At 42.3% G+C, this 27048-nt stretch overlaps 1 protein-coding gene across 1 annotated transcript in view; it reads left to right on the forward strand.

Annotated features, from left to right (window-relative positions):
* The window catches only part of GRM1 (glutamate metabotropic receptor 1), a 189300-nt gene extending 178383 nt beyond the window's left edge, over positions 1-10917 (forward strand). The window contains exon 8 of the mRNA XM_075706808.1: positions 10080-10917. Coding sequence (XP_075562923.1) covers positions 10080-10917 — 838 coding nt within the window. The remainder of the gene's footprint in view (positions 1-10079) is intronic.
* The last annotated feature ends 16131 nt before the right edge of the window (positions 10918-27048 follow it).

Here is a 27048-nt window from a genome sequence, read left to right on the forward strand (position 1 = left end):
CCTCATTTCTTCCAGGACAGATTTATGCTCGTTTCCATCTGATAAACTGCAGATGTGAAACAGTCCTGCTCCCTGCCCCAGGGAAGGTTGTGCAGGAAGCTGCCTGTGATCCACTGACACAGCATTTTGAGCAGCGCTGCCCCGGTACGGCCAGAGATGCTGTTCAGCTCCTCTGATCAGCGACACCATTCTAGCTCTGTATATGCCTCTGACAGTCTGTGCCGTTTGTGGACAGATGGGAATGATGTTAATTCAATCAAATCTGCCCCTCTGATTTGCAGATCAGAATACGTACATACGATGCATCATATGTTCGGAGCAGTAGTGATGGTTTTACAGGGCCTGGGCAGTGACCAGATTTGCCACCCTTAAAGGCAAACTTTACAAAGCCGGTGCAAGGAGCCGTACAAACATTTTGTTATTAGCTTCCAGTCCGATGACAATATGCCCTTCTTTTCTGATCTGGAGCAAGTGTTGCAGATTCACAGGGCACAGATCACCAATTGTCTCTCTGGAAAGACTGATGATGAAATGGGAGTCCAACACAGGCGTACCAGTAGGAGGCAAAGAAAGGCAAATGCGACAACAGATTATACTCAAGAAGCACGGGCACAAGCTGTAAAACTCCTGAGCACAGGGAAGGCTGAACCGCCTGCTTTTTGCATGACAATGCTTGGGATTTTTTTTTCAGTTTGGAAAAAAAAATCCTCATCCACATGAGCTCTTGAAAAACACCTCTGGTGGGACTCCAACCAGTCAATGGGACTTCAAACGCTTGCGGCAGCTGCACAGATAAGAAAGGATCTAAAAAGCAGCAGAGCTTTTCAGACCTGCTGAGCATGAAGCTTGCTATTTTGGCTTCTCCCCCCCGCCCCTGCCCCTCAGGCTTCCCTCTCCCTCCAGCCAGGGCTGATGCTTTCAGAGGCCTGGCAGTGCTGCACTGCGGCCAGGGGAAGGGCTCGTCCTCCATCAGCCACCGGCTGCCTGGGCTCCCTGTGGCCACCCAGCCCAGGCTGAGCAGTAGGCACACACCCATCAGTCATATCACCAGATGCCCATCACCACCTCCCAGCCTCATGCCTGCGTCTCAGTCACCAGAACTGCAGCAGTTTGCGAGTCTGGATTTTCCTGAGGAAGACCTGTTTTGCTACCCCAAGATGCTAGAAATCACCACGGGTGCTATGGTTTCCCTCACCTTCCAGTTACAAGCAAATAGATGTAGGGACTAGAAACTCTCTTGTGTTTTGATATACACAATATTTAGCACCAGTTATTGTGCTAATGTTGATCTCCGGTCTCTGTGTGATCCTGGAGATGGCCAGAAATGCAGAATCATGAAACTATAGAATAATAAAAATTTATTATCATCTTAAAACACTCAGAAACATCAGCTTTGAGTTTCAGGGCTCTTTTCTTCTGAAGCTGCACATTTGTTGCCATGGAAACTTTCAGATACACCCAGAAAACCCACAGGCTTTACCAGCTGCTTTATCTGCTACAGCATATTAGGGAGAGCTGTATATTACAAACCAGGGGCCTCATGACTAAGCTTCCTGTGGCAACTGGGTTAAGTTTGCACTCAGAATGCTGACATGTTAAGGGAAGTCGATGGCTTTTCGAGCACTGTTTAAACTGTTGGGAGTCTACTTAATGTTCAAGTATACCACAGAATCCGACAAGTTATAGTAGGAGAAAAACCTCATTGACTGCTACTCCTGCAAGGGCTGCACACTTTTTGGCAGCAAGTATCCAGAGCAGCAGGGTTTTACCAGTTCATAAGGAATTTATTCCTGCTCTGATACAGCTATTGACTAGGAAATATCCTGGATTTTCAGTATAATTGTTCCCTTTTGTAATTTCATCCAGGGGTCTCAGCTGTGCACCTATATACTATGTGAAATACCTTCCAGCTTCGGTACTAGTGCCTTTCAAATGTTTGAAATCAAACTGAATATATTCAGCTATTTTAGCTTTCTCTCACACACTCTCTTCTCTGTCCGTGCTGGGGTTTTGGGGTTTTTTTGTTGCTGTTCTGTATACAGCTTCCAGTTTGTCAATATCTTTCTGATAAAAAATGTGGTGCCCCAAATCATTTTCCATCAGAAATACTCCACAGAGTATTGGAGAAAACAAGGACAAACCTCCAACTGTCTGAATTACTATTAAATTCCATTCATAGGAAAAACCTTCTGATCTTTGTACCATGGTGTGGTGCTTTTGAGTGGGAAACAGAATTCATGGGCTATTTTTGTGGCTTTATTATATTCAAAAGTCATTGATTAGTGTTTCTTATTCAACAGCAGCTCAAGATCTGTTTCGATGCTATTTCTTTTGATGCAATGTTTTTCAAAAGTTGTTGATCTTCACAGCTTTCCAGCCCTACACACTATTTTGTCTTAGTTGCACCCACCTACACTTTTCCTAAATTAATTTCATTCTATCATTTTCTTCCCATGTTCCTAAGCTTTCCAGGTCCCTTTGCTCAACAGATTGTAATTTTCAGTTTTCAGGTTCTATTAGCTGTGCTCCTTTTCGAGCCTGTCTGAATAAATGCTTCAGTTCAGGTATTGTCATTGGCTGTAGTCATATACGTTTATTCGAATGTGCAGCATGAGATATCTTCAGATAACACAAATGTGCTTCTCCATTGAAGTCAAAGGAACTGTGATGATTTACACCATGCTTTTTCTGTGCACTAACTTTAAAATCCTTAAAAAAATTACAAAGGTGATCCAGTAGGATGTATTCATTCTCAATATTTGATGGGGTTTACTTATTAATGACAACAAAATAAACAGATTCAAATTTTTTTCACTAGTAAGAGCACTTTTTAATCTCACTTTGATTTGCAGGTTTCTGATCTTCATTTCTTGAACACTGGAAGAATTTGCCAGCTATTTGGGACAAACTGTTTATTATCCTGAACTTTGTATTATCTATTAGAACAAGTTGTTTTCTACAAGCAACACATTAGTAACTATTCAATATTTTTTTCAAAATACTTAATGAAGAGTTTGCGAGCTGCAACACTACACTTTTGAGGACACTTTCATAAAGTCAAAGCCAACAGATCACAAGCAGTTTGCAAGCTCTGCAAATATATTTCTCCAAATTATTTATAGTAACTTATTTTTAACCAGTCTGTTATAAAAAAACACACTGGTGAACCAAAAGTTTCTTCACTAATAATTAGATGGATGACTGAAATGTAATATAGCTTCTCTGTTTCAGATTAGACTAAAAATTAATGCTAGTAACTATAACAAGTGGTCAGCCCTTTATACACATTATCAGTGTAATATTCTCATACCTTTGTTGAGCTAGGTCAGTAAGATCTGTGATACTAAAGTTGTAGGACTTCAACTATATTGAAGCATTGCAGTGAGCATCTCTCTCACTCCCTGCGCCCCAAATTTACAGTTGTATAAAAATGCCTATGTACATATAGGTAATTGTTAAGTCCCAAAGGAAATAAATGTATTTATTTAGGGATATTTGGCTGTATCTCAACTGCCGGATTTGGGAGTACTTCCCTGCCCTGGAATCAGGTATGAGCCTAGCAACAACCCAGTTCCATGGTAGTGCGAGCAGAAAGTGTCAGTCCCCTCTCCTGGCTCCTGCTTTCCCTGTCTGGGTGACCAGGGCATAGAGGTGGGGGGGTTGGCACCCTCTAATCCTGCCCCAGGGGTGTGACCCCAACCTGGGTACCCTGTGGATGGGAACCAGGATCACATCACAGCATATTCAGGCTAGACATAGCTACTGCATCCACGTTACAGTCTGTATAATAACATTTCAATTTTAAAAAAAGAAAAGCAAAATCAGCAACAAATAAGTTATCAATAGGGTTGATGTACATTAGAAAACTTGTATGTAGCTCAGATCAAAGCAATGTGTAACTTTTGCAGCAGAGTAACTGATGAAGGAAATAACTAGGTTAGATGACATAACCCCGTGGCAAGACGGAGGGTTAGAAAGGTGGCCCTGGCCTTGTGCTCACCCACAAGCCCAAGTCTTATCAGGTTCTGCCCCTGTGAGACAGCCTGACAGCATTATGTTTTCCTGCATTTTGTGTAGCAGTTTCCATCCTACATTTAAAGCAGCTCTCTAATTTACAAAGAACATTGTGTCCCATGCCCAAGGCAATTTTGTCCTAAAAAAAAGGGAAGGGAGTGACATGGAAAAGTTAGTTCAGTAATTTCAATTTCCAGAAACACCAGTGGGAGGCTGAACTTTGCTTTAATTATACAGCACCACAGAAAGCATTGGAGTCACACTGTGAGAACTGTTGTAAGGTCCTCTTATCATTGAGATAGAGATTACAGTGTAAATGGACTAAGGCTGAAATTGGTTTGGGATTCTTTTTTTCTTTTGGGTGATAATAACTAATTCTTATTATGCAAAAAATCTGAGCATACACCAGATAGGGACTGTGGTCAATGATGGCTCCCTCACTCTTGGGTGAGCCACAGAGAGGTTAAAGCTGGGTTAGTAAAAGAGATGAGTCTCTACAAGCAATGCTCCAAAAATTAGGTGTGCAGGAACATGTTAACCAGTGTGGTTTGCTCTGCTAATGAGCGGCAGGGCTGACTGCTGCAGCTCCAAGAGGAGGGTCCTGTTTAGCTCAGGGAGGTATCATTACCCTGGATTAAAACCAGTTCATTTCCTTAATCAAATTTCATGCCCCAGTGGCCTTAGAAATGGAGACAATAATGGAAGAGACCTTGGGGATACCAGCAAAGGACCTGCAATATGTTGCAGTGCAGGCGCTAGCCTTAAATTCTAAGCTTGTTAGCTTGGGTGCTGGGAACAGTGAGGCCACAGCAGGACAGAGCTTCGCTCAGGCTCATTGCCGCTCCTTACATGATTGCAGGGCTGGAGAAAGCCTGTGGATGGCTAACTGCCTTTCTGTGGGCAGGGCAGAAATTTCTCTTCTGGCTTCCCTAGAAGGGCATCCATCAGCAACTTCTGTTTGGGCTGAGAAAGGTTATGTCCAATGCACGGCTTTTGCATGGGGCCTTTCCTTTGCTCCGCTTGCCCACTGTCTCTGAAAGCTGGCCATTTCTGTGTAAGGGTGCAGGAAGAGCCCTCTGCAGGATGCTTTCTGGAGCACAGGTGTCAGGTGGCCAGTTACTGTGCCCCACGCTGTGAAGGTGGGAACATCATTTGTTGACTGGGCAGTACCCAATACTGACCTCATCTGGTTGCTGCTAAGATAGTTCATGGTTTTGTTTGGACCTAATTTTTGTTGACAGAGTTGATAGCCCCTTCTCAGGTTGCATTTAATGTTCATTCCTAAAATTTTAGCTTCATAGAAGGGACGACTAGGTTATCCCAATGCTTCCTAGTGGCTGTGGCATTTTGGTTAATACAGTGACTACAAGGAGGTAGGTTTGGCCAAAGTATCAGTCTGACAATGAAAGAAAGGGAACATATATCACATCTCCTATAACTCCACTGGTTAATTGTCATTGCTACTTTAAAAAAAAAAAACCAAACCAAACAGCCCTATGTCATATATCTGTGCCCCAGATCTTGTCTAACACCACCAGGCCTGGCCCAAATGACTGTATCCCTCATCCCAGCAAACTTAAGATGCTCCCTCAGCTCATGGCCACTTGGAGAAGATAACAGACCACAACTTGTGGATGAAACAACAAGGGATGAAATAGAAGATGAACTCTAACAGACCACAGAATGTCCCTTCCTTTGTAACTGGAAGGGCCCTTTATCAAGTACTTTGACTGACTACATCTCCAGCTGTTTCACTCTGGCAGTGACAAGCCCTATATCAGACGAGGAGCCATTTCCCAATATGTCTGTTCCTAAAGCTAACCTCATCAGAGCACCCTGGGAATAGCACTCTGTTTAACCATTTCATGTGGTATCAATTAGGGATTGTTATGCATAAAATGTTCAAGGCAAAAAAGACAAAGGTTCAGGTACACACGACTGAAAGTTTGTTTGATTCTCTATGGTCTCGGTCTCAGGCTATATGTTTGCTGATGAAAAGATCAGAGTTGGACAGGCTAGATTACCTTAGACCACTGGCTCTCAGAAATGGGGCAATCATCTTCTACCTCAGGAGCATTCAGCCTCTAAGATATAAAGAAACCTTTGCTATCCAATGTCTAAAGTAAGACATCTTCAGGACCCTGCCACATGGAGAGGAACCACCTGTCATGAGGTGCTCAGACTCAACATTGCTCCAAGGAAGCCTACAAGGTCAGATTCCCCAGGCACTGGCAGGAGCAGGACTCTGTTCTTGGCCTGTGACTGGACTTGAATCTGGGGCAGTCCTAGTCACAAGCAGGAGGGAGATTTTGGGCAGTTGGAGATAATTAACAGTGAACAGTGAGCCATGTAGCCATGTCCTTGAGTAAGGAATGACTAAGCAGGGGTATTTTGGACCACAGTCTCAGATTTCAGTACATCAGTTTTTTTAATGACTTTCTGCAAGTAACTATTAAAGTTTGAAGTTGTTTTCTGGTTTGTTTAGTGTCTAGAATCATCAGCTGAAAGTATCTGAAAATGACTGCCCCAGAGTCATGCAGAGAGTACATTGTAAAGATTGATGCATGTATTAAAAACAACACTTTGAATTACCAAAAATAGTGACAGATCTGCTCATGGAACTAATAAAAATTCACACAAGAAATATACTTATGTCTATTCCTCCAAAATATGAAAAACCTAGACAAAGCTGTGGTGAAAAATGAGAAACAGCAGCTAAATTCAATGTATGTCCTTGCCTATAAAGCAATAGAAAGCTCATCTTATGCGTTGATAGGATATCCAAGAACCTGCCTGAACTAGATGCAGGGACTTGAAGAAATAGTACTTGGAGTGTTACACTGGGTATACACAACTACAATCCTTAAGATCCCTTGAGACTCCAAGGAGTTCACTTCTAGGCAGTAAGTGTGAAGTCTAATTCCTATGGGAAAGTTTATAAAGGAAAGAGAAAGTTAGGAAAGGCAAATAAATACATGATGGACATGAAATGGCTAATGGTATTATTGATAAAAGCAAGAAAACACCAGTTAGTCCCACCTCGTCACTGTGCTATTGAACATCACGTTTTCAATACCCCAGCTGTGATCTGGCTTGGTGTCCTCTCCTGCCTTCATGTGGAAAAATCATCCTTTCTCCCATTATATCAGGCAGATTATTTTGATCTTCACCTTCTCCCATGGATGCTTCCTTCAAAAAAGAAGGTGACAATCACTTAGCGAATGGTGGCCATGCATCCCACATACAGTCAGGATTGTCATCATCGCTTTGCACAAGTGAGTTGACTCCTATCTTGCCAAGACCTAGCTCAGGTCTGAGCTTTTCCAGCCCCATCTTCACTTTTTGTCTAAATGTCGATTAATGCCATTCAAGATGGCTGGTCTTTGTTCTGGGATAACAAGTGTTTTTCTTGCATATTAATTGTTAATTCTGCTTGAATGTGTCAGTCTTGGTGTGACTCCCTACCAGCTGTCCAGCAAGACAGAGCCCAGGTATTTCTATGACAGTCTCGTGACTCCATCTCACGCATGACATTAACAGGCTAACAGTGCATGGGCACAGCAAGGAAAGAGCCGGAACAAGAGACTGAGGAGAACAGTAACAGAAAAGAGAGATTTCCTGGTGGAAATCACCAGATTGACCACACGGAGAGCCATTGTGGCTCTAAAGCTATTTGTCACAAGGCCATCGGAGTCATGAGCAGTAAAGCCTGGCAAGCAGAGGCAAGGCACTTCGGCGGCACCAGCTTTCCCCGTAGAGCAAGTCAGTGACAGACAAATCCTGATTAAGCGGTTTGTTCATGTTTGGGTATTGCAGTCCCAGTGCAGTTTGATTTAAGTGTGGTCGTTGACTTGGGCTCGATTAAGTACATTATGGAGAGTGCTATAGAAGAAAGAAGTCGAAGAACAGAATCTGACAGTGAGGGGGAGGAAAATGAACTAAATAGGAGGAAGATCTGAAGACAGAGGTAGTGAGTTCCTTAAAATAGCCGTGCTTGCCTTTGATGTAAAATACAAAATCTTGGGAACAAAATGGGATAGAGACTAAACAGATGGTGTGAGGAGGGATTCAAAAGTGATATGACGCACCAGAGCTAGATATGAAGAAGTAAATGATGCAGAAGTGGACTTAGCATAAAAGACAGCAGATAATCATCATGGGTTTTTTTTCAGAAAACCCCTTTGCAGTATTTGTATGCTATAGCATCAGCACAATACAATATGAGAGCACTTGACTGACTTTCCTCTTTACAAGAAGAGACTTGTTTTGAAGTCAAAGCAGACAAAATGTGTTTCTGTGTAAAGAGTTTGTAGATCTTGGTATGTTAAAATATTACTTTAAAAATCTTTCACACCCAACAGTTACATTCATTTGCTTATCTGTATAGCACTTAAAAAAAAGTTATACCACAGGTCATTTTGATCAAAACAGGAATGCTTCTAAACCTTCATTCTTATCTTTTCATTGATCGCTATAATATAGAGGTTTTATTCTTCAGCTGGGAACTTGGCTTTTTTTTCCGCCTCTAGGTTAAAGCTCTAAATCCAAAGAGCTCCAGGTCCTACCAACTACATGCTTTGAGGAGTTATGAATTTTTTAGATTGGCCTGTTCTTGTGAGCCATTTCCCACAGAGGTGGTGAGTCACAGGTCCAGTGTTTGGAGTCTGGGGTTAGAGATGAACATCCCATCTTGGATCCATCTCAAATTCTTTTTTCTCCAGGAATATTTACTGCTCAGCAGAAAAGTGCCACATTGTCATGTACATTTCTTTTCTGTTTTGCCAGATTTACAACATTATCTGTGTTGTACCAGTCTCTTCCAGCTATTGCAAAGTCAGTCAATACTTTTTTTGCAAAATTCAACTGGTAATTATTCACTCCCTGAAAAAGAGACGCACAGGATTCTAAGCAAGGAAAAGCAAAATACCCAGAACAATATTGCAGGCTGTATGTAAGGGAAGCGATCTCCCCTGGTGTGTGCCGTAGCAGGAGACAACACTGCTGTGCCAACCTCCCACCCAGATTGCCTCCCACTTGCACTGCAATCACAGGGTCTAAAATTTAATCTTTTGTTTACTTCTGCGCCCTGAGGGATGAAACCCTGAGATAAGGCTGCTTCAAATAAATCATCTCAGAATTTCCCTCCAGGCTCTAGTTTCCACCCAGGTGATGTATATTATAATTTGTAAATGATCTCTACTGCCTGACCTGCAATTAAACAATTGTTTGGTCCTCTTCAGCACCACCCAGCTCCCTGTCCCACCAGCTGCTAATGAGGTATCACTCTGCTTTGAGTGCTGCTCCCTGCCAAGATACAGGGAAACGCAAAAATACTCACTACAGTTTCTCAGGGACAGACCTGACCCTCAGGTTCTCACTCAGCCAAACACCCCAGTGTTTTGATGGGATCCAGCCCGCATGCTGCAGGGTTTGACTCGCCATGATGGTGTCGCTGCTTGTTCCTCCACCCACACAAACCAACTGCTTTCAATCCCAGCATTTTATCCTGGTTTGTAAATAATAGTTGCTCGGGAAGAAGTGCGTTTGCCTCCTACCTGACGGAGGGTCTGCAAGTCCTTCATTTCTGTAATGGCTAGTCTGTTCCTAAGTGCAAAGGGGGGCCAGGGAATAAAAAGGAAAGGAGGGGTTAGTTAATAACAGTTCCTCTCTCTCCAGCACGCTAACGGCTAAGGCTGTGGGTTGTTTTTCTTCCAACAGTTTAGAAATATTTCCTATAAGCTATAAATCAGGCTTTATCAAAGCTCTTCCTGTGACTTTTTGCCCCGATTTTATTCCCCCTGTAAGGTGGGGTGAGCAAACCTAGATACAAGGTGGGGTGGGTTACCAGCAGGGAGCAATTGCCTTTGGATGAAAATCACAGTAATTCCTGCTGTTAAAAGACATTGTCATTTCCTTCTGTAGTATTTCTGGGAGGACACAAAGAACTGGAGGGGGAAGACTTATTAATGAGGCAAAGCAATCAGTATTTTTGTAGGCTTGTTTGTTATACTGCCTGTGTCTGCATAATGTAAATGCAAATAAACCCATCTTTATTTTATTCATAGTTCTAATGGAAAGTCTGTGTCATGGTCTGAACCAGGTGGAAGACAAGCTCCCAAGGGGGAACACATGTGGCACAGACTCTCAGTGCATGTGAAGAGCCAGGAGACAGGGTGCAATCAGACAGCGGTGATCAAACCCCTCACTAAAAGCTACCACGGCCAAAGCAAGAGCCTGACCTTTACCGACATCAGCAGTAAGACTCTGTACAATGTGGTGGAGGAAGAAGATAGAGAGCCCGTTCGCCTCAACCAGCCCAGCAGCCCCTCCATGGTGGTGCACAGGCGGGTGGCGATGACCCCCCCACTGCAGGCCACAGCGGAGGAGACCCACCTCTTCTTGCCCGAGCAGCCCCCCAAGACCCTGCCCCTGCAGCCGCGGTCTCTCATGGACCAGCTGCAAGGAGTGGTCAACAAGTTCGCCACCGGCATTCCCGACTTCAATGCTGTCCTCCCCGCGCCCGGCTCGGGGAACAGCGTGCGGCCCCCCTACCAGCCCCCGCTGCCGCAGCAGCCGCCCCTGCCACCTCTCCAGGTGGCTGCCTTCGGCGAGGAGCCCCTGTCTCCCCCCTCTGAGGAAGCGGAGAGTGAGAAGCTGAAGCTCATTCAGGGGTACGTCTACGAGAAGAACCCAGAGGAGGAGGACGAGGAGCCGGTGACCAGCAAACTAACTCTGGAAGACTCTCCGGCGCTGACACCCCCGTCTCCTTTCCGGGATTCTGTGGCTTCGGGCAGCTCCGTGCCCAGCTCCCCTGTCTCGGAGTCAGTGCTCTGCACCCCCCCAGATGTGACCTATGCCTCTGTCATCCTGAGGGATTATAAGCAAAGCTCGTCCACCCTGTAGGCACTGCAAGAGACAAGATGAGAAGGACTTTGGTGGCTGCCCGCTGGGAGCTCCTGGGGAGACAAGTCTCCCAGGGCTGGGGGGAGAGAAAGCAGAGAACAAAGTCACATATGACAGGGCAAAAACTTCATCCTGCACTTAAATAAATAAAAGGAAAGAAAAAGAAAAAAAATCCATTCTGAGGGCTCAAAATTCTCTAACTGTTAAAAATAACAATATTTACTTTGAGAAAATGACAGGAAACCATAACAAAGCACAAACCCAAGAGACAACTTCTATAGCAAAAAAAAAAGTAACTAAACACACAGGAAAAAAAATATTCACACTTAGTCACACCCTCTCTTGGCAATGCTTGAAAAGGACTCTGGGAAGTGTGACCTGGAGAAGTCATTAGCACATCTCATGACTGCTGTCTTTCTGCTTACGAAAGCAACACACCCCGGAGCTGGAAGGGAGGAATGTGATGAGGAGGAGCGAAGCTACTTGTATATGAGACATATATGCATAGGGTTTTTTTCCTGGTTTCTATAGGTGGTATAACTGTGTAATTTGGGGGGAGTGGAGCTGAGCTAGTGTGAAAGCACATGGCTCTTGCTTTTGTCTGAACAGTTTGTTCTTCATACTAGGCTGCTTTTTGGGGGATCTGGGCTTTTTTTAACACTGATTGTGAACAGAGCGAAAAATACGATCAAGTTAAGACTCAAGAGGTTTCTGAAGAAAGCCCTTGCTGTAGTACTTGTAATATGATAAGGACTTAGAAAAACTGCCCTTTTGTATAAGATTGCAAACCATGTGGCTAAACTGTTACACAACATTTCCTGTAGCAGAACAATATTTATTGACTAACTTTTCATAATACAACATATTTGCCATGTGATACATCATTCCTTTGTGTGTCTTTGGAATCAGATACGCTGGAAAATAGCTGTATACTTAGAGCAACAACTATTACTCTGAAAGAAAGGCAATTCCATACCAGGGGTTATAGTGTCAGTCTCGAAGCAAGAGAGTGAGCGTATGTTTGTGTTTCTGTATGCGTGTGTACGGTATGTGTGAAGCGTAATGTCCAATGACTACCACTGGAAGATTGTCGTATATACTATGAATATTTTTATGTTTAAATCATGTTTTATATTGCATTGTTACAAATATTCAATAGATCTTTGGAGGTTTGTATGCTGTGCTAACACATTTTTTTTCATATTCAAGCTGAGACAGTTGTTACCCTTATAACAGGGTGCTTTATTTTGCAGATATTTTACAAAGTAGGCATATGGTATTAACAACCAGTGCATTGAGAACTTGTTATTTTACATTTGCAGCAAGTGTGGTTAACAAAAAAAAAAAAAAAAAAAAAAAAAAAAAGAAAAACACAAAAAGAAAAAAGTCTGGTTTAGAAATCTTGCACATGCCAGTATAAAGGCAAGACAGGAAGAGTAATTAAACTATTTTGTTGCTTCAGATAATTTAAATTAAATCATGTCCAGACAGGAAATTTCATCAGTGCTTAATGTGTGCATAAATTCCCAGGGTTTGTTGTAAACAGTTTTTTGAATCTCTTTATGATGTTTAGTTGTGCGTTCTTTCCATACACTTTTACTTCTTTTATTTAATATACAATTTTGTATCTCAAAGGTCACTCCTAGGCAGCTGTAGTTCCATCATTCATTCCTTTTCCTCTATCCTTCATGTATTTCCTAGAGATGGGCCTAATCCTAAGCTCCCTAGTGGCTGGCATGTTCAAAGTCCGGGTCTAATTGCTGTGGCTTGAACTTAATTATACTTATAAATGTGTGTGTTATACATATGCAGGACAGGACTTTAGCTGCTATGAACTTTGATTGTGCTGTTGAATTTAGCTGAGGATCTGTCCCACAATTTTACACTTCATTTCCAAAGATGTTTTTAAGGAATGTCTTCATGCTAATATAGTTGTAAAACCTGATTTTAACCTTGCTTCTTGGGAATATTCTGGAAGGGCTTTTCTGAATTCAGCATATTTCTACACTTTTTCTTTCTTTTCACTTGGATTTTAAGAAGTCCTGTTGCTAGTCATCAATTCTTCTTGGAAGGTCCAAATCTCATTGTTTTGATCTAACTATATAGTAGTGGTGTTGGAAGGTTTGGCTGCTCAAAACCAGATAGAGCCTTTTTTCCTCATCCTCTTTTCACAATGTTTGCTCTTTTCAATATGACTACTGGCCAATTGCTATCATTGTCACGATGTGGAAAGCATGAAATTACTTTGCCCAAAGACATGGTTATGCCTTTGTCAGTAGACTGATGTCTCTGTAAGGAACTAAAGATACCTGAGGGTCACTTGTTGATTTTTGTCTGCTTGTGGCTTTTAGGGGGATATTTTTTGTTGTTGTTTTTGTTGTGGGTTTGTTTTTTTTTTAATGCTGATTACTCATTAAAGCAATGAGAAAAATGCCATATTTTCTTTGCTGATCACCACACTGGCAATGAATTCTATCATCTTATAATCTTAGCATAAGATTTGTTGTGCTGTTTCCAAAAACATATGTTGTCAGTAGCACAGAGCTAGTACTAGGAAGCTGGTCTTTGAAGAAATGAGATAGATAAGAAAAAGAAACATAAGAGATTCGTATAGATGGGGAGGTGGAATGTGGCAAGGTACTATACTGCTTTCATATCTGTCTGTTTTGAACATATTAAGCACTGATTTTATTACTGCAATGTAATTATATAATGAGTAGGAGTTTTCTCAAAATTCAGTATATTAGCTTTTAGTTTGTAATTGTTAAAACTGGAAACATACACATACGTAAATATATCTAAAGAGCAAGAACTCACCTTGTGTATGTAGTTGTATGAGCTATGAAGCTTCCTGTAAAAGTTCTTTCTTTTGGTCTGTCAAATGCTTGATGAAAACTGCCTTTTTGTCAAAATGATCTTGGAAATGCTGTAAAATAAATATTTTCTATTTATTATTTAAAAATAGAATGCCAAGATTGTTAATTTTTGATTTCTAAGTAGAAAATAGCCATGTCTAGTAATTAATCGTTCCAGAGCTTTTCAGCATTGTGTGTGAGAGATGCTCAAATGGAGGTAGGTATTGATTAGATTGTGGCATGTAGGTGAGACGGTGGAGAGTTGGAGGGTTTTTGTTCAGAAAACAAACCCCAGCTTTTTGGCTTCCTAATAAAAATCAGGAGCACTGTATGTATGCATATGATGTGTCGTAGAAGAGAATTCAGTGAGAAATGACAGGAAATTTTGCTTCCCAAGGACATGGGGAGACACCAGCCTTTCACTGGAAATATTCCCTGTGTTTGACTCTGTGAGATGTCAGCTTCTCCCGTCAGACGACGCAAATATGCTTTCTCAACAGCTATAACCGATAGGCATTGATCCATCCTAGGCAACTTGTGCCTCCTTCCTTTACTGCCTCTGTATAAAGTACTAGGACTCTTGACTCCTGCTCTGCAACTCACGCACACAGTGGCTTTTTGGTAACTCCTGAACTGCTGCATGCCTTGGCTAGGGGCTCAGTAAGATGGGAGTATAAATGTTTTTTCTGGAGTGCTGCTGAGATTTTCATACCCAAATGGCATTAAACATAGAAAATCTAGCTCTTTTTCTCTTTAAACTTGCGAATAGGCTTGTTTCTAGTGGCTCCTTGGTTTGGATCTGGCCTTGCAAGAGCCCACGTCTGAGGAGTCAGTTGACCTACAACTACTGCACTGCTGGAGTACAGAGAATGACATTACATTCAGAGGTAAGTGCCAAAAGTTTGGTCTCTTTGCTTGTAGAGTTTTTTTCTTTTTTCTATTTTTCCTTTTTTTCTTTTTCAATTAAAGTCTAGGCAATCTATGTCAGTACAGGTTCTGCTGATCAGGTGGACTGAATTACAAAAACATCCTCCAGGGCACCCAGTACAGCGTTGCTGCCACCACCATTCTTGCAACTGGTTGCTGTTTGTGGGACCCAGCCCACAGCATCTGATCCTGAGCCCACTGCACATCTCAGCAGTCGCACGTGGTGTTTGGGGATACATTGTACAATGAACATGGGAACAAGTATGATGGTAACATCTGAGAATCATCTAAGAAATACTATAACAATTGTTATCTGGTGTCTAACTAGCTACACATATGCTGTGCAAATGAACTCATTTCAGATTGCAGTATTCACATAGGAGGTTAGTGCTAATTGTTTTATGCATGACTTTCCAAATGGTCTGACTAGCATAGCAAGCCCAGCAAGTCTTGCTTTCTTTTTGATGCAGTTTCAGTTTTGTATTGCTGTGCTTTGAGCTTCCAGCATGGATGAGGATCATTTCAGTTTAAGTCATTCTAGACCACATAAATATTTCAGTTCATACTCTTTTTCTTTTTTTTTTTTTTAATTTCTCCACATAAACATACAACAATATGAACGTTACCAGAAAGAGCAGATTGGGCAAAATCTATATAAACAGACTCCAGTAGCTATGAGCAAACAACAGTTGGTGGAAGTGCTAAAGGAAAATATGTAGAAGGCCAGCTGCTCCAGCCTGTTAAAGCTGCTTTATTAGTCTCTAGATTTCCAGAGCAGTTCTTAATGTGCTTTGGTCTGACAAAGGAAAAGACTACTCTGGTGCTGTAGAGTCTTTTTAGAGTCCTTTGGCCCCAGCCCCAAGGGCAGATAATCTGACAGGTGGAAAGGGAATGGAGTTATATGCCTTCAGCTGCGTTTCTCTTAATCTAACCTAAGAAAAGGCATAACAAAATCCAAGGCTAGGGAGACACAAGTATGAAAGCTTTAAATTAGAAATAAGCAAATCTGAATCTTCAAGATAATTGAGTACTGCAGCAGATGATTGGGAGATTTAAGCAAATTTTCTTTAAATCTTCAAACCAGTGAAGAATTCACAGGGTAGAATTGTTAGGCTTCTGCTATGCAGCGGGTCAGATTAAATGACCATAATATTCACAAGCTGCCAAAAAAGCCCGTCTAAAAATGCTTTACACTGCATAAATGGATTACGTGTCCAGGACCAGAGAGCAGGGAAGCGGCTTAACATACTTGAGCGTTAGTCTCCAGCCTCCAGCCAAGGCTAGAGTGTTGGTGTCTTGACCAGCCTGGTTGGGTCTCTGGACCCAGGCTCACGTGGCACATCCACTTTGCATGCAATAAGTGGCTATCAAAAGCAAAAGGCAAGGGAAATTGGGCCCCTGGAGTTGTATTCACCACTCTTTAGGGAAGAACAGAGAAGCAGGTTGCTAATAGCTGTTCTACACAAGGTCTGAGAGGCTGTTAAAACTGTTTCTTACATGGGAGTGGGAGAAGCGTGGTTTTACAGATTGTATTGTTGTGGTGGGTTTTTTTCCCAAATAAATGAGTCACTAGACACTTGGCAAGTACCTGCCTGCAAATCACTGGGAAGGAGAAGCAAACTCTGTAGCGACTATCAAGACCTGTTTCTATCTGTGTAAGATTTCCAACAGCAATATTAACAAAAAGGGAGATAAGGAATGTCATGCAGCCAAGTGCATTGTACTACCACAGGCCCCATATCTGGATCTGGGCCCATGTTTTAGCGAATCCTGCAAGCTCCCAGAGATGGTAGATGAGAGCAGAAGTGACTGGTTGCTATTTTCAGTGCTATGGGTAAATCCTATTCAACTCAAAAAACAAGCAAGGTATTCTTTGCCTTTGCTAACTCAACTTCCACTTCTCAATAAATCACACAAAAGAGGACTGCTCCCCACCTGAGAGAGCAGGTCACTGTTTGGTACCAAGAAAGAGTATCTGTTACCTACTCAGTTTCAAATGTGGGCGTAAGCAATATATCTCTACAGAAATAAAATATCATTGTGAGTTGTGGGTTTCCATAACCGAAAGGCCTCTAGGTAGGTGGAGAAGCAGCTGGCACAGATACCAGTGCAGACAGATAAGAGTTTAGGAGTGGTATGTATCTATGACATTCAATCCACCCACTTATTTATTGCACACCATGCAATACGTAGGTGGCATGAAATCCAGCCCCCAACCCACACCATGGCACGGTGTATGGGACTCCTACCTCCCTGTGCTGCTCTGAGTCTGTCTCAGGAACAGGGATCTGTGAGACCTCCTTCCTGGAAAGGTGGTGTGCCTGGGGGACTGGCTCAGGGTAGACAAGTCTCTGGTCAGCTCCTTCTGACCCCCTGTTTTCCTTACACAGGGTGTCTTTGCAGTGCACCAAGAGCATATTTGCCTTACAGGCACTACCTAGAGATGTGGGATTTCAGTGCTGTGGAGGGCCTCGAAAGAAGTCAGTATTTTAACAAGAGCTGTTTCCCCAGCTCCCCTCCAACAGACTGCATGAAGGCTGAGGTGGGACCAGTCTCCCCAACTATGGCAAAGCAGACCTGTCAATCCTCCAGCCCTAATCTGGGGGGTGATGAACCATTGCTTTCCTGAATGCCCAGCAGCATGTGCTGCCAAATGTCTATGGTGTGCGTACAGCCCCTGCACACGAGCTTGGTGGAAACATCACACGTGCTGCTCCCTGAGCTGCTGGTGCCGGGAGGGCTCAGCAGCACAGCAGGCTCTCTGTAGTCTTCGCTGTCCTTAATGACACAGGGAAAGAGAAAGAGCAAAAGAGAGAGAACAGCTTGCTTTTATCTCTCTTACAAGAAAGGCGGGCAGGACTGCACTCTGTAGCCAGCAGCATATCTCTAAAGACTTCAGCTAGAGCCTCTCTTCTGACAAATTCATGTCAGCTCCTGCAATTTGCATTTGGACAGACCTGAAAAGTTGGCCCTTCATTCTTCAGCTACACTAAAATAGACAGACTGCAAAATTATCAAAGCAAAATGCTTAAATACCACCACTGGGAGTGATGGCTCTCATGGAAGTTGAATCTAAGCAATGTTTTCAGAAACTTACAGTATAGAAGTTTTTTAACATGCCTTTTAGACTTAAAAATGCACTAACAAATAGATGTCTTTTTCTTTTGGGAAGGAGGCAAGAACTAATGTGTTTTCCTGGGATGTATTATACGCATGTTGTTTGAACATCTAAGCAAAACAATTCAGCTGTATTTTACTTTGGCAGGTACCTTGGCAATTTTCTGGGGGGAGTGTGTTGAGTTTTTTGGTTGGTGGTGGGGGTGTTTCTGCTTAAAAATAATGTCTGGAATACCTAGCAGTATTATTAACTCTGCCAGGTTTTTCATGTGCATCTGTGCAATGCTAATTTATACACTGAAGCCTTTAAGTGCTGAGATCCTCAATGTGTATGAATAAGTGTAGGAATTATGTCATTTTCCTCAAGAAGCTGGTCCAGTACCTGTGCTACTAACTTTTGAGTTTCCTAAAGATGCGCTTCCCATCCGAAGGTCCATCTTGCGGTTGTGAGGATCTTTGGCTTGTCTCTGGTTTTGCTGCTGCTGCTGCTCGTTATTCTTATCATTTTGTGCGGTGCCTTTGCCAGCCTTGGCACAACTGCAGGGTGGAAGTGCCTGTCAGGTTGTAATTCCCCATCAGTGCTGAGAGATTTTGCTTCTGAGCTCTATATCCCTTTTTGAGAGGTGGCTAAGCTGCCGGTCCTCCCCTCCATCCTGTTCTTTGCCCTTGGGCAATACGGTTATTCACTTTAAAAACCACAGAATAAGAAAGTTTTGCTCTCCTGTTGCCCTTGGCAGCAGGATTTGTGCAGACCCATGGACCCAGTGCTCATATAGGGCAGTCTGGCAGGAGTCAACGTTGTTGGGGACGAACTTGGTGCATCGCAGCCCGGCCCCGAGCTCTGTCCCCAGTTCAGCTGTTGATTCATGTAGAGGCTTTGGGACATTCATCTACCCAGGGGTATTTCAAAGCTGTGTAAGGGGGCTGGGTGCCAGTTTACAGTTAACGCAAATAAGAACTGGGCATGGAAATCCTTTAGATGCCTTTGAAAACTCAGCCTGTCTTTCCCTTCATTTCAGGTCTGGACACAAGAGAGGAGTATATAAAGACATGAGGATTTTCATAGCCTTTTAATTCTCCTTCCCAACTCCATCTCAATGCCATTTCACTCTTGCTCATTCTTCTCCAGCCTTCTTCAAAAGCATATATAGCATAGCTGTGGAGGTGGCACTATCTAGTTCAATAGTTTTGGCTGGGACCCCTCATTTTCCTTCCTGTTTCCAGTTACCTCATGATCAGTGCTAAAGGAAGATTTTGGAGGTCTGTGAAAACTTGTGGACCACACAAAGAGGAGGCACAACAGACACATCAGCTCAGGTGCTGCAGTCGTATAAACCATCAAATAAGGCCACAATTCATGGCCAAGAGGTCTAAGGAGAAATAGTTTTCCCAGCAAGATCCAGGCTTTGATTCCCGGCTCCAGCATTAATTCTGTGTTGTCAGCTGCAATACCACCACTAGCAAAACACTCAGAGCCTTTTACTACTTATTGTTGTTTTTTTGAGATAGGTATCATCATCTTCAGTGGCTGCTGTGCACAGACCTTTCCCCACTTTGTTACCACCACTTACAAAACTTTCAAAGCCTTTTTCTTCTTATTGCTGTTTTTCAAGACAGGTGTCATCATCTTCAATGCCAAGTACACCCGGTCCATGAGAGACTGGGCACTGTGCAGTGCCAGAGCAAGATCAGGACCCAGAGCACACTGCTTTGAGACTTTTGTGTTGTATGTGTTTTGTTTCTGCATTTAGAGCTCTCTGAGCTCTGCTGGGAACCTCAGCACCTCTGTTCACAGTGGCATGAACAACACTCAGCTGGCAGAAAACACCACAGCAAGCAATATTTACTTTTTGACCTCAATTCCCCAGCTCAATTGCTAGGACTTTCCCTTCCCTACATGCCTCATCTTCCTGTCACAAATAACTTTTCAGCTGTGACACAAAGAAGCAAGCCTGAATAAAGAAATGGGGAAGACAGACACTTTTCTTTGCAAAGGCCTCTCAGTGTATAAGAGAGGTGACCCTGGGAACAGTGTTTTACAGAGGCCAGGCAAGTCCCTCAGGAGGGTCCTGAGGGTGTGAGACAGGGAGGACAGAGCCCTCTTGGCTCCTGTGAGACCACACATAATTCACCGGTGCTGTTCACCACAGCAACCAAGATATGTGTGGGACCAGTTTGGGACAAAGAGCTTTGAAAAAGGCAACAACTGGCAGTTACCCCATGCTGTCCTCATCCAAGGGACTCAGGTCAGGGTGTTTGGATGAGTGTAGGACTTGCTGCTGTGTCAGGGACAGCCTGCAGCTTGCCCAGCCTCAGCCTTTCTTCACCCCTGGGCCCTCCTGAGCTCCAGCCCTGGCTCTTCCCAGTGGTTTCTCTCCTTCCCCAGGGGAAGATGCCTGCAGGGGGTTGTGGGAGTCTGGTTATTTTGTTTGCTTGCTCCAAGGGTCTCCACTGATGCATTTTCATCTGGAGTCTAAATGAAATGCAAACTGAAATCAGAACCAATGCTTGCCCCTGAGGGCACAGGAACCAGAGGGTGGTCTGCTGTCACTGTCCCGGTTGGGAAGGGAGAGCAACAGTGCCAATACCCAATGATGTTGGGTACACTGTGATAGAAACAAAGGGAGAGAGGCTGCATGAATGACCCCCGTGAGTTGTTTCAATCTCACATACATGAAATCCTGCTTAAACCATGAAAATCTGGAGTCCTGACTGGGCTGGATGGGAGAAGTGGTAGACTGTCCATTAGAGCTTTATGTATTGTCCCTGATGGGCCAAGATCAGGCATCCCTGTCAGCTGAGTATTTTCTCTGAGTTTGTACCCACTGTCACAGTGGATCACACTGGAAAAGACAACAGAAGCAAAACACAAAAGAGAAGCAGCCCTATCAGGGCAAAAATTACCTCTCTCAGCAAGAAGAGCTAATTCTTAAAAGAGACGTATCGGCTACCAAACTTAATAGCTGAGATGTTACAAGTTATTTCAAGTTTCTCCTCCTAATGCTTTAGTCTCAGTCCAGCCAAAGGCTAAGAGCAATGCTTAGCAGGGTATCAAGGAGAGAGAAACCTCGTGATGTTGTAATGACACTACGCCAAGGATTTCTCCATCTTCTGCTCTTTTGAGGAAATCTGAACTCTTTTTTTTAAATTTTAAAGTGGTGTGTAAATCCCCAAATTTCACAAGGATGATTAATGTGAAGTGACCAGGACAGAGGAATCAGACTCCAGCTTCTAATATAAAAGTTGTAGGATACAGTGGCAAAAATCTTTTTCTTCTTTAACACAGATTTGAAAGTATCACTGCATCCATAGAATACTTCAAAGGAAACTTGTATCACTCCTTACCAGGAAAGGTCTTCTCAAGCACTGAAATACTTATTTTATTATTTAGTTTACCATATTGCAAAAAATAAGCCTCCTGCAGACCATCAGACATATACAGAAATTGTATCCCAGCTCTCACATTAGCTGTTGGGCACATTTTATGGATTGCCTAAAGAAGAAAAGGGAGAAGATTCTCCACTTATGAGCATTTTTCCTAAGGCCCTTAGTCATGTTTTCTTCTCTACTAAAGCAACTACAGTTTTAAAGATGCAACATGCAGGCTTTCCATGTTGCCCGATTAAGGCTGAACACCTGATCTAGTGAGCTAATGCCTGATGTTAATCATCCAGTCAGGCCAGTTTTGCTAACTTTTCCAAAAGGTAGCTCCTTTACAGGCAACTCATAACTGCCACGAGTGGCTAATATGCATTTAACCAGGTTCAGACAAAGAAAAATAGTCTTTAACAGAAGACTAGGTTTGATTTATTTCCTTTATTTTGAGAGGAAAGCCCTGCATAAATCCATAAAGAAGTTACACTTTGTACTGTATCTTTTTCTAGAAGTATGTAATTCAGTGTTTTTCAACAAAAGACTGAAACGTTTGCCCTACAGAAAGAATTTTTGTAAAGTTGGTTCCTCCTGGGGAAAGGAGGCAGAAAGCTTGATATGTATAAGACAATATCCAGTCATTAATGATTGTCTGGTCAGGCTTCATCATTGACAATCACCTCAAGTCATGCAGAAAAAGTAGTTAGTGGTCTTAATCCAATAACTAAAAGACATGAGTCCACCTTTTAATTGTCAGTAAGCAGCACTTTTATTGGAAAATATAAGAGGGAGTAAATAAACTTACCTTCTCATGCCTACTGAAACACTGAAGTTACTCAAGACAGATTTAAGCCTCATGAATATCTGCATTCCCTCTCACAAGTACCTCCCAGACTTTTTAAACTGATGATATGGCATCTTACAAAATACTGTGTTCACACTTAAACAGCTTAGTCACAAGTCTTTTCTGCCTCTGAGACTTATGTCCTTATTCAGCCTGGCACAAGACACTTGGGCTCTTCAAAGGCTGGCTTCTGGAAGGCTATAAGCACTCCTTTCCTAGAGCTTTACAGAGCATAAAATAGTCATGGATTCAGTCTGTTTGTAATGTAGCGTGTTTGTGTGGGATGTAGCACTGTCCTCCCCATTTGGCAGGTGAGGATGCTGACACATCGTATACTGACACCAACATTTGCAAATATTTTCCTAAACCTAAACACTAATTTCTTATTTTGACTTCTAAAGAAAAAAAAATAGGCTGTTCTCAGTTCTCATCTTCTGAAGTTAATGTCAGCTACAGGTTTTAAGCATATGTATAAAATTTGGGTTGTTGATCTAACTTCTGGTGGATTTAGGTGCCTTTCTGAAGAAATGTTTCAAACTATTGCTCCAAGGGAACGATCCTGTAGCACAAGTGGGGACCTGTGGCACTGAGCAGAAAAAGAAGTGATTCTCCTCTTTCTACCCTATGATTATTGATACCCATCTTGAACATTAACAGCTACACTAATGTTGCTTGGTATCATCTAGCCCCAGATCTAGCATTCTGAAATAGGATATGCCCAAAGTAAGACTGCTTATTGTAGTTCTGATTTCTTTTCAGACACTCCTTAGAACAAAGCCTTTAATTATGTCACCATATAACAATATGCCTTTTACAGAAGCTCTCCCTCTCTTTCAGTGCAGGGGATGGACTGCGCTCAGATAGTGAGTAGCTTCCCAATACTTTGTTCTTCACTGATGAGAAGGTGAGCAAGCTTTCTTTACTAAGCATCATTCAAATTAATCAAATTAATTTTATTTTATAACTCTCCTATGAGACATGAGGACACTATTAGTCCCACAAAACTGTACATAAAACTGAGACAGAGAGAGAGAAAAGGGTCAAACCATTAACCGTGGGTCCTCAGTTTGGCCAAACTACTTCAGTTTACATAACATTATAATATTATATACAAGTCATACCTAGAATCACAGCTTCCTTACTTCGGTACCACATCTGACTGCCCAGAGCTGGAAATCAAGCCTAATATTTTGAGTTGATGAAAGACAGTCTTCTGCCTCCTCTCAATCCCCCTCTTCATTTACTACATGATTTTCATTTACCACATGAACCTGATTCATTCCTAAAACAAGTTCACCCTGTTACTAAATAGAAAAGTAGCCCATGGGAAAATGGTGTTTGCTCCTGTCTTTAAAAGCTATCTTCACATGTCTATACAAAGGGAATAAAACAAGGTTATGCTTTTTAAGAGTTTATGTTTGCAGGCAGTGCATGTTAATACTGTTCCTGTGGGCAGAATTTACCATCTTTTTCAAGCTGAAACACAGCCTGGGATTTGCACGCAGCAGCAGAGCAGTAACAGCCTCATGGCAGCTGCTCATGGCTTGGGCTCTGTTGAGTCATTGCATAGTCCTTGCAGCAACTGAGTGGCAATAAGGGGTTCTCACCCCTTCAATAGCCCAGTGCTACAGGGTGGTGGGATGCTTTGCCAGTGAGTTCACAGCATGTGCTGGGGCCACTGGCTTACTCTGGAAGGAGTAATCTCTCTGTTAGATGTGTCTGCTTCCCCACTGACCTCCTACAACTTCCCTGCTCACGGGAGAGGGTCCCAGTCTCCATGCCCAGTACCTCATACCCCCTTGGCACACATGTTGCAGGCCTGATCTCCATAGTAAATTTGGACTGAATTTCAGTGCTTGTTAAAGAAGCTGTTGGATTTTGGGTTTTTTTAACTGACAAAAGGAAATCTTCTGTTTTACCTTTTAAAATTTGAGAGCGGTTGAACTGTTGCAAAATGACAGCCCAAACAATTTAACAAAATTTCAAGCAGCTGCAAGCAAGGACAGCAGGAGATGCTGTCAAGCTTTAAGACAATGCCAGGTAGCCATCCTCAGTAACACATAGAATCATAGAATCATAGAATCGTTTAGGTTGGAAAAGACCTTCAAGATCATCCAGTCCAACCATTAACCTACACTACCAAGTCTACTCTAAGCCAATCAAGGGTAGACTAGACTAAACCATGTCCCAAAGTGCCACATCTACCCATTTTTTGAACACTTCCAGGGATGGGGACTCCACCACCTCTCTGGGCAGCCTCTTCCAATTCTTGACCACACTTTCCGTAAAGAAATTTTTCCTAATTTCCAACCTAAACTTCCCCTGGCGCAGCTTAAGCCCATTTCCTCTCATCCTATCGCTAACTACTTGGGAGAAGAGACCAAGTAGTTATCTACATATTGGGGTAGATGGTCAGCCAAATTCAGAAGTACAGGAAAACACCTTTGCTGTTCTTATTCCTGTTCAGTTGGATATTTCTTGCAGTTCTAAACCACTGTCAAGCAGTCTGTCTGGTTGAAAATCTAGATTTATCCATTATCCCCTGACATATATTGTGACTGTGTGCTATTTAGATGAAAGAAAAGTTATTCCTCTGGGAATCACTTGACAATATAAATGGTGGTTTGAGACTTTTGTTGCCACTACAGTTAATCAAATGAGAGACAATCACATTTTTTTTTGCTTATGCTATAGTTCATCTAAGAAATCTGGCAACTTCCTTTGCTAGGCAGTGCTAATTTTGAAATTCTGTCCCATTATAAGGCCAGTTTTCATCAATTTACCAGAGAGGATTCTGCAGTACCTTTTAATAGTGTCACATGCTCAGACATAATATAAAAGACAGAAAAGGAAGGACATAAAATATGCAGCAAAGACAGAAAGCTCTTTCTTTCCCACAGCTCCTTATATAAACACACACTGGCAGCCATGCACATTCAGCCCTGTTCCACCTGACGGCATGTCCATTTCTCTTCGGTTTAACTATGTGCACGTGCAGTGGGGCCCTGGTGTTTCATGAGCCACTCTCTGTGGAAGGGAGTATAAGCTGCTGTGGATGGTGGGGGTAAGAAGCCACAGAGGGGCTGTCAGGTCTCTGGTGTCTCTGTTTGTGTGAAATAAAAGATAGATTTATGAGGACACCAAAAAGCTCTGATATTTCAACTCATAATTCACATTATCTGTGAGTATGCACTACTTACCTAATGCAGATAGATGTAACATGATATGATAGTCCCTAATGAATCATTTACAAATGACAAATAATTGGTATTGCCAACTTGTTCTCTTCTCTCATCCAAAATAAAATTCAGTGAGCTTCTCCATGGCAAGCAAAACCCCTTCCCATCTGCAGTCTGAAAATAAAGAAAATTCAAATGTTCTTATAGTTCAAAAATGGGATAAAAGATACCCTGTGTTTGTTAAGACAGCCAAGCATCTCACTGAAGAAAAACAGGGAGAAAAAAGAGAAAAAGCTGTAACATCTGGTTATCTTAGGCTGTTTCCTTATAGCTTTAACAACCTACCTGAAATAAGGGACAAAAAGGTCAGGGTTTTTAAAGATTTTAATGAAACCTTTCATCAGCTTAGAAATATTCCAACTCTCCCCTCTTTTATGCATCTGAACTTAAAAAAAATTGTATGCATCAACCAGTAGGAAAGAATTAAATTGAAAAAAAAAAAAAAAGAAAAGAAAAAAGAGAAAAAAGGCATTTTATGTAATTAGCAAGAATGCAGCAAGTGGTACTGGGAGTAATCAGGAAGAAACAGAATTTGTGCTTGTATCTTTTGCTTAGCTGCTGCTTTCTTTCTTTTCTTCTCCCTGAAATACAAACTACTATCCTATAGACAGGGCACCTGGCACTTTTTTGGATTCTGTTAATGCAGAACTGCACAAATAAGTGAGCTTTCTGTAATTGGAAGAGGGAAAGAAAACAGAGTCTCTTGTATGAATCCATTTTGACTGGTGCATCTAATCACCGTTGGGTCTACAGGGTCAGTGGGAGATACAGGTAAATCACTCATATTCAGTAGTCTTCGTAAAAAGGTCATTTATCAGATGCTGTGGTCTCATAACATCACTAAGCAGCTAGTCTATTATTATCCCACAGCGATGCACAGAGGAGTCCTTGAGCATGTCCTTCCCATAGCGTGCCAATGCACACATGCAGTTGAACACCAGACCTCTTTTCAGCTGGGGTTGCTCACAAAGAATGCTTGGTGATATATAATGCAAGGTTGACAAAGCTGGCAGTATCCTTCCTAAAAAAAAAAGAAAAGATAGTCTGAGGTGAAAAAAATCAAGTATTGTCCCAGTTCAAAAAAGAACTTCAAAAAGATTTTAGAAAGTAATATCTTGGCTGCACTCCAAAGCATTTCAGAGTTGACTGCCAAAGGATTAAGTCTCCAGTAAGATAAAAATATCTGTGTGTACACACACACACACAAACACATTCAGTATCCTATTCAAATAATATTAAATTATTCAAACTGGAACAGCCATGAAGACTACAGACAAGACAGCAATCCCTCAACAATGGTTGCTTTGCCCTTTTGTCTGAGGTCCACAGAAACTTTACCAGAGTGAGACTCTCTAAAAACCCAAGCTCCAAGCACATCTCCTGCCTTACTGCCACAGCTCAGAGACACCTCTTCCAGCAAGACTTATAGCTCCTTACCAGAGTTAGGGCACCATGCAAAACCTTATCTTCCACACTATCAAGGAGACTGCAAACACAGGTAAGCCTATTTTTCACCTATTAGTTTTTGATAATTCTGGAAACTTGCTCTGAGTTTATTTATTAATTAATATTTATTTGCTAAGTTTGTTCTGAAGTCAACTGTTGCTTTTACCACTACCCAGTTTCCAGTACCATTTTACTATGACACCTCTGAAAAATCCTGTTTTTCCAAAAAGGGAATGAATACCATCAACATCTGGCAAAGAGATACTGTCTAAAGGCACAGATGGTTCTTCTTTTGGTAAACGTGAAGCTAAATAGCAAGTGTAACTGTAAT

This window comes from Pelecanus crispus, chromosome 3 (genome assembly GCF_030463565.1).
Source record: "Pelecanus crispus isolate bPelCri1 chromosome 3, bPelCri1.pri, whole genome shotgun sequence".
Classification (NCBI taxonomy): domain Eukaryota; kingdom Metazoa; phylum Chordata; class Aves; order Pelecaniformes; family Pelecanidae; genus Pelecanus; species Pelecanus crispus.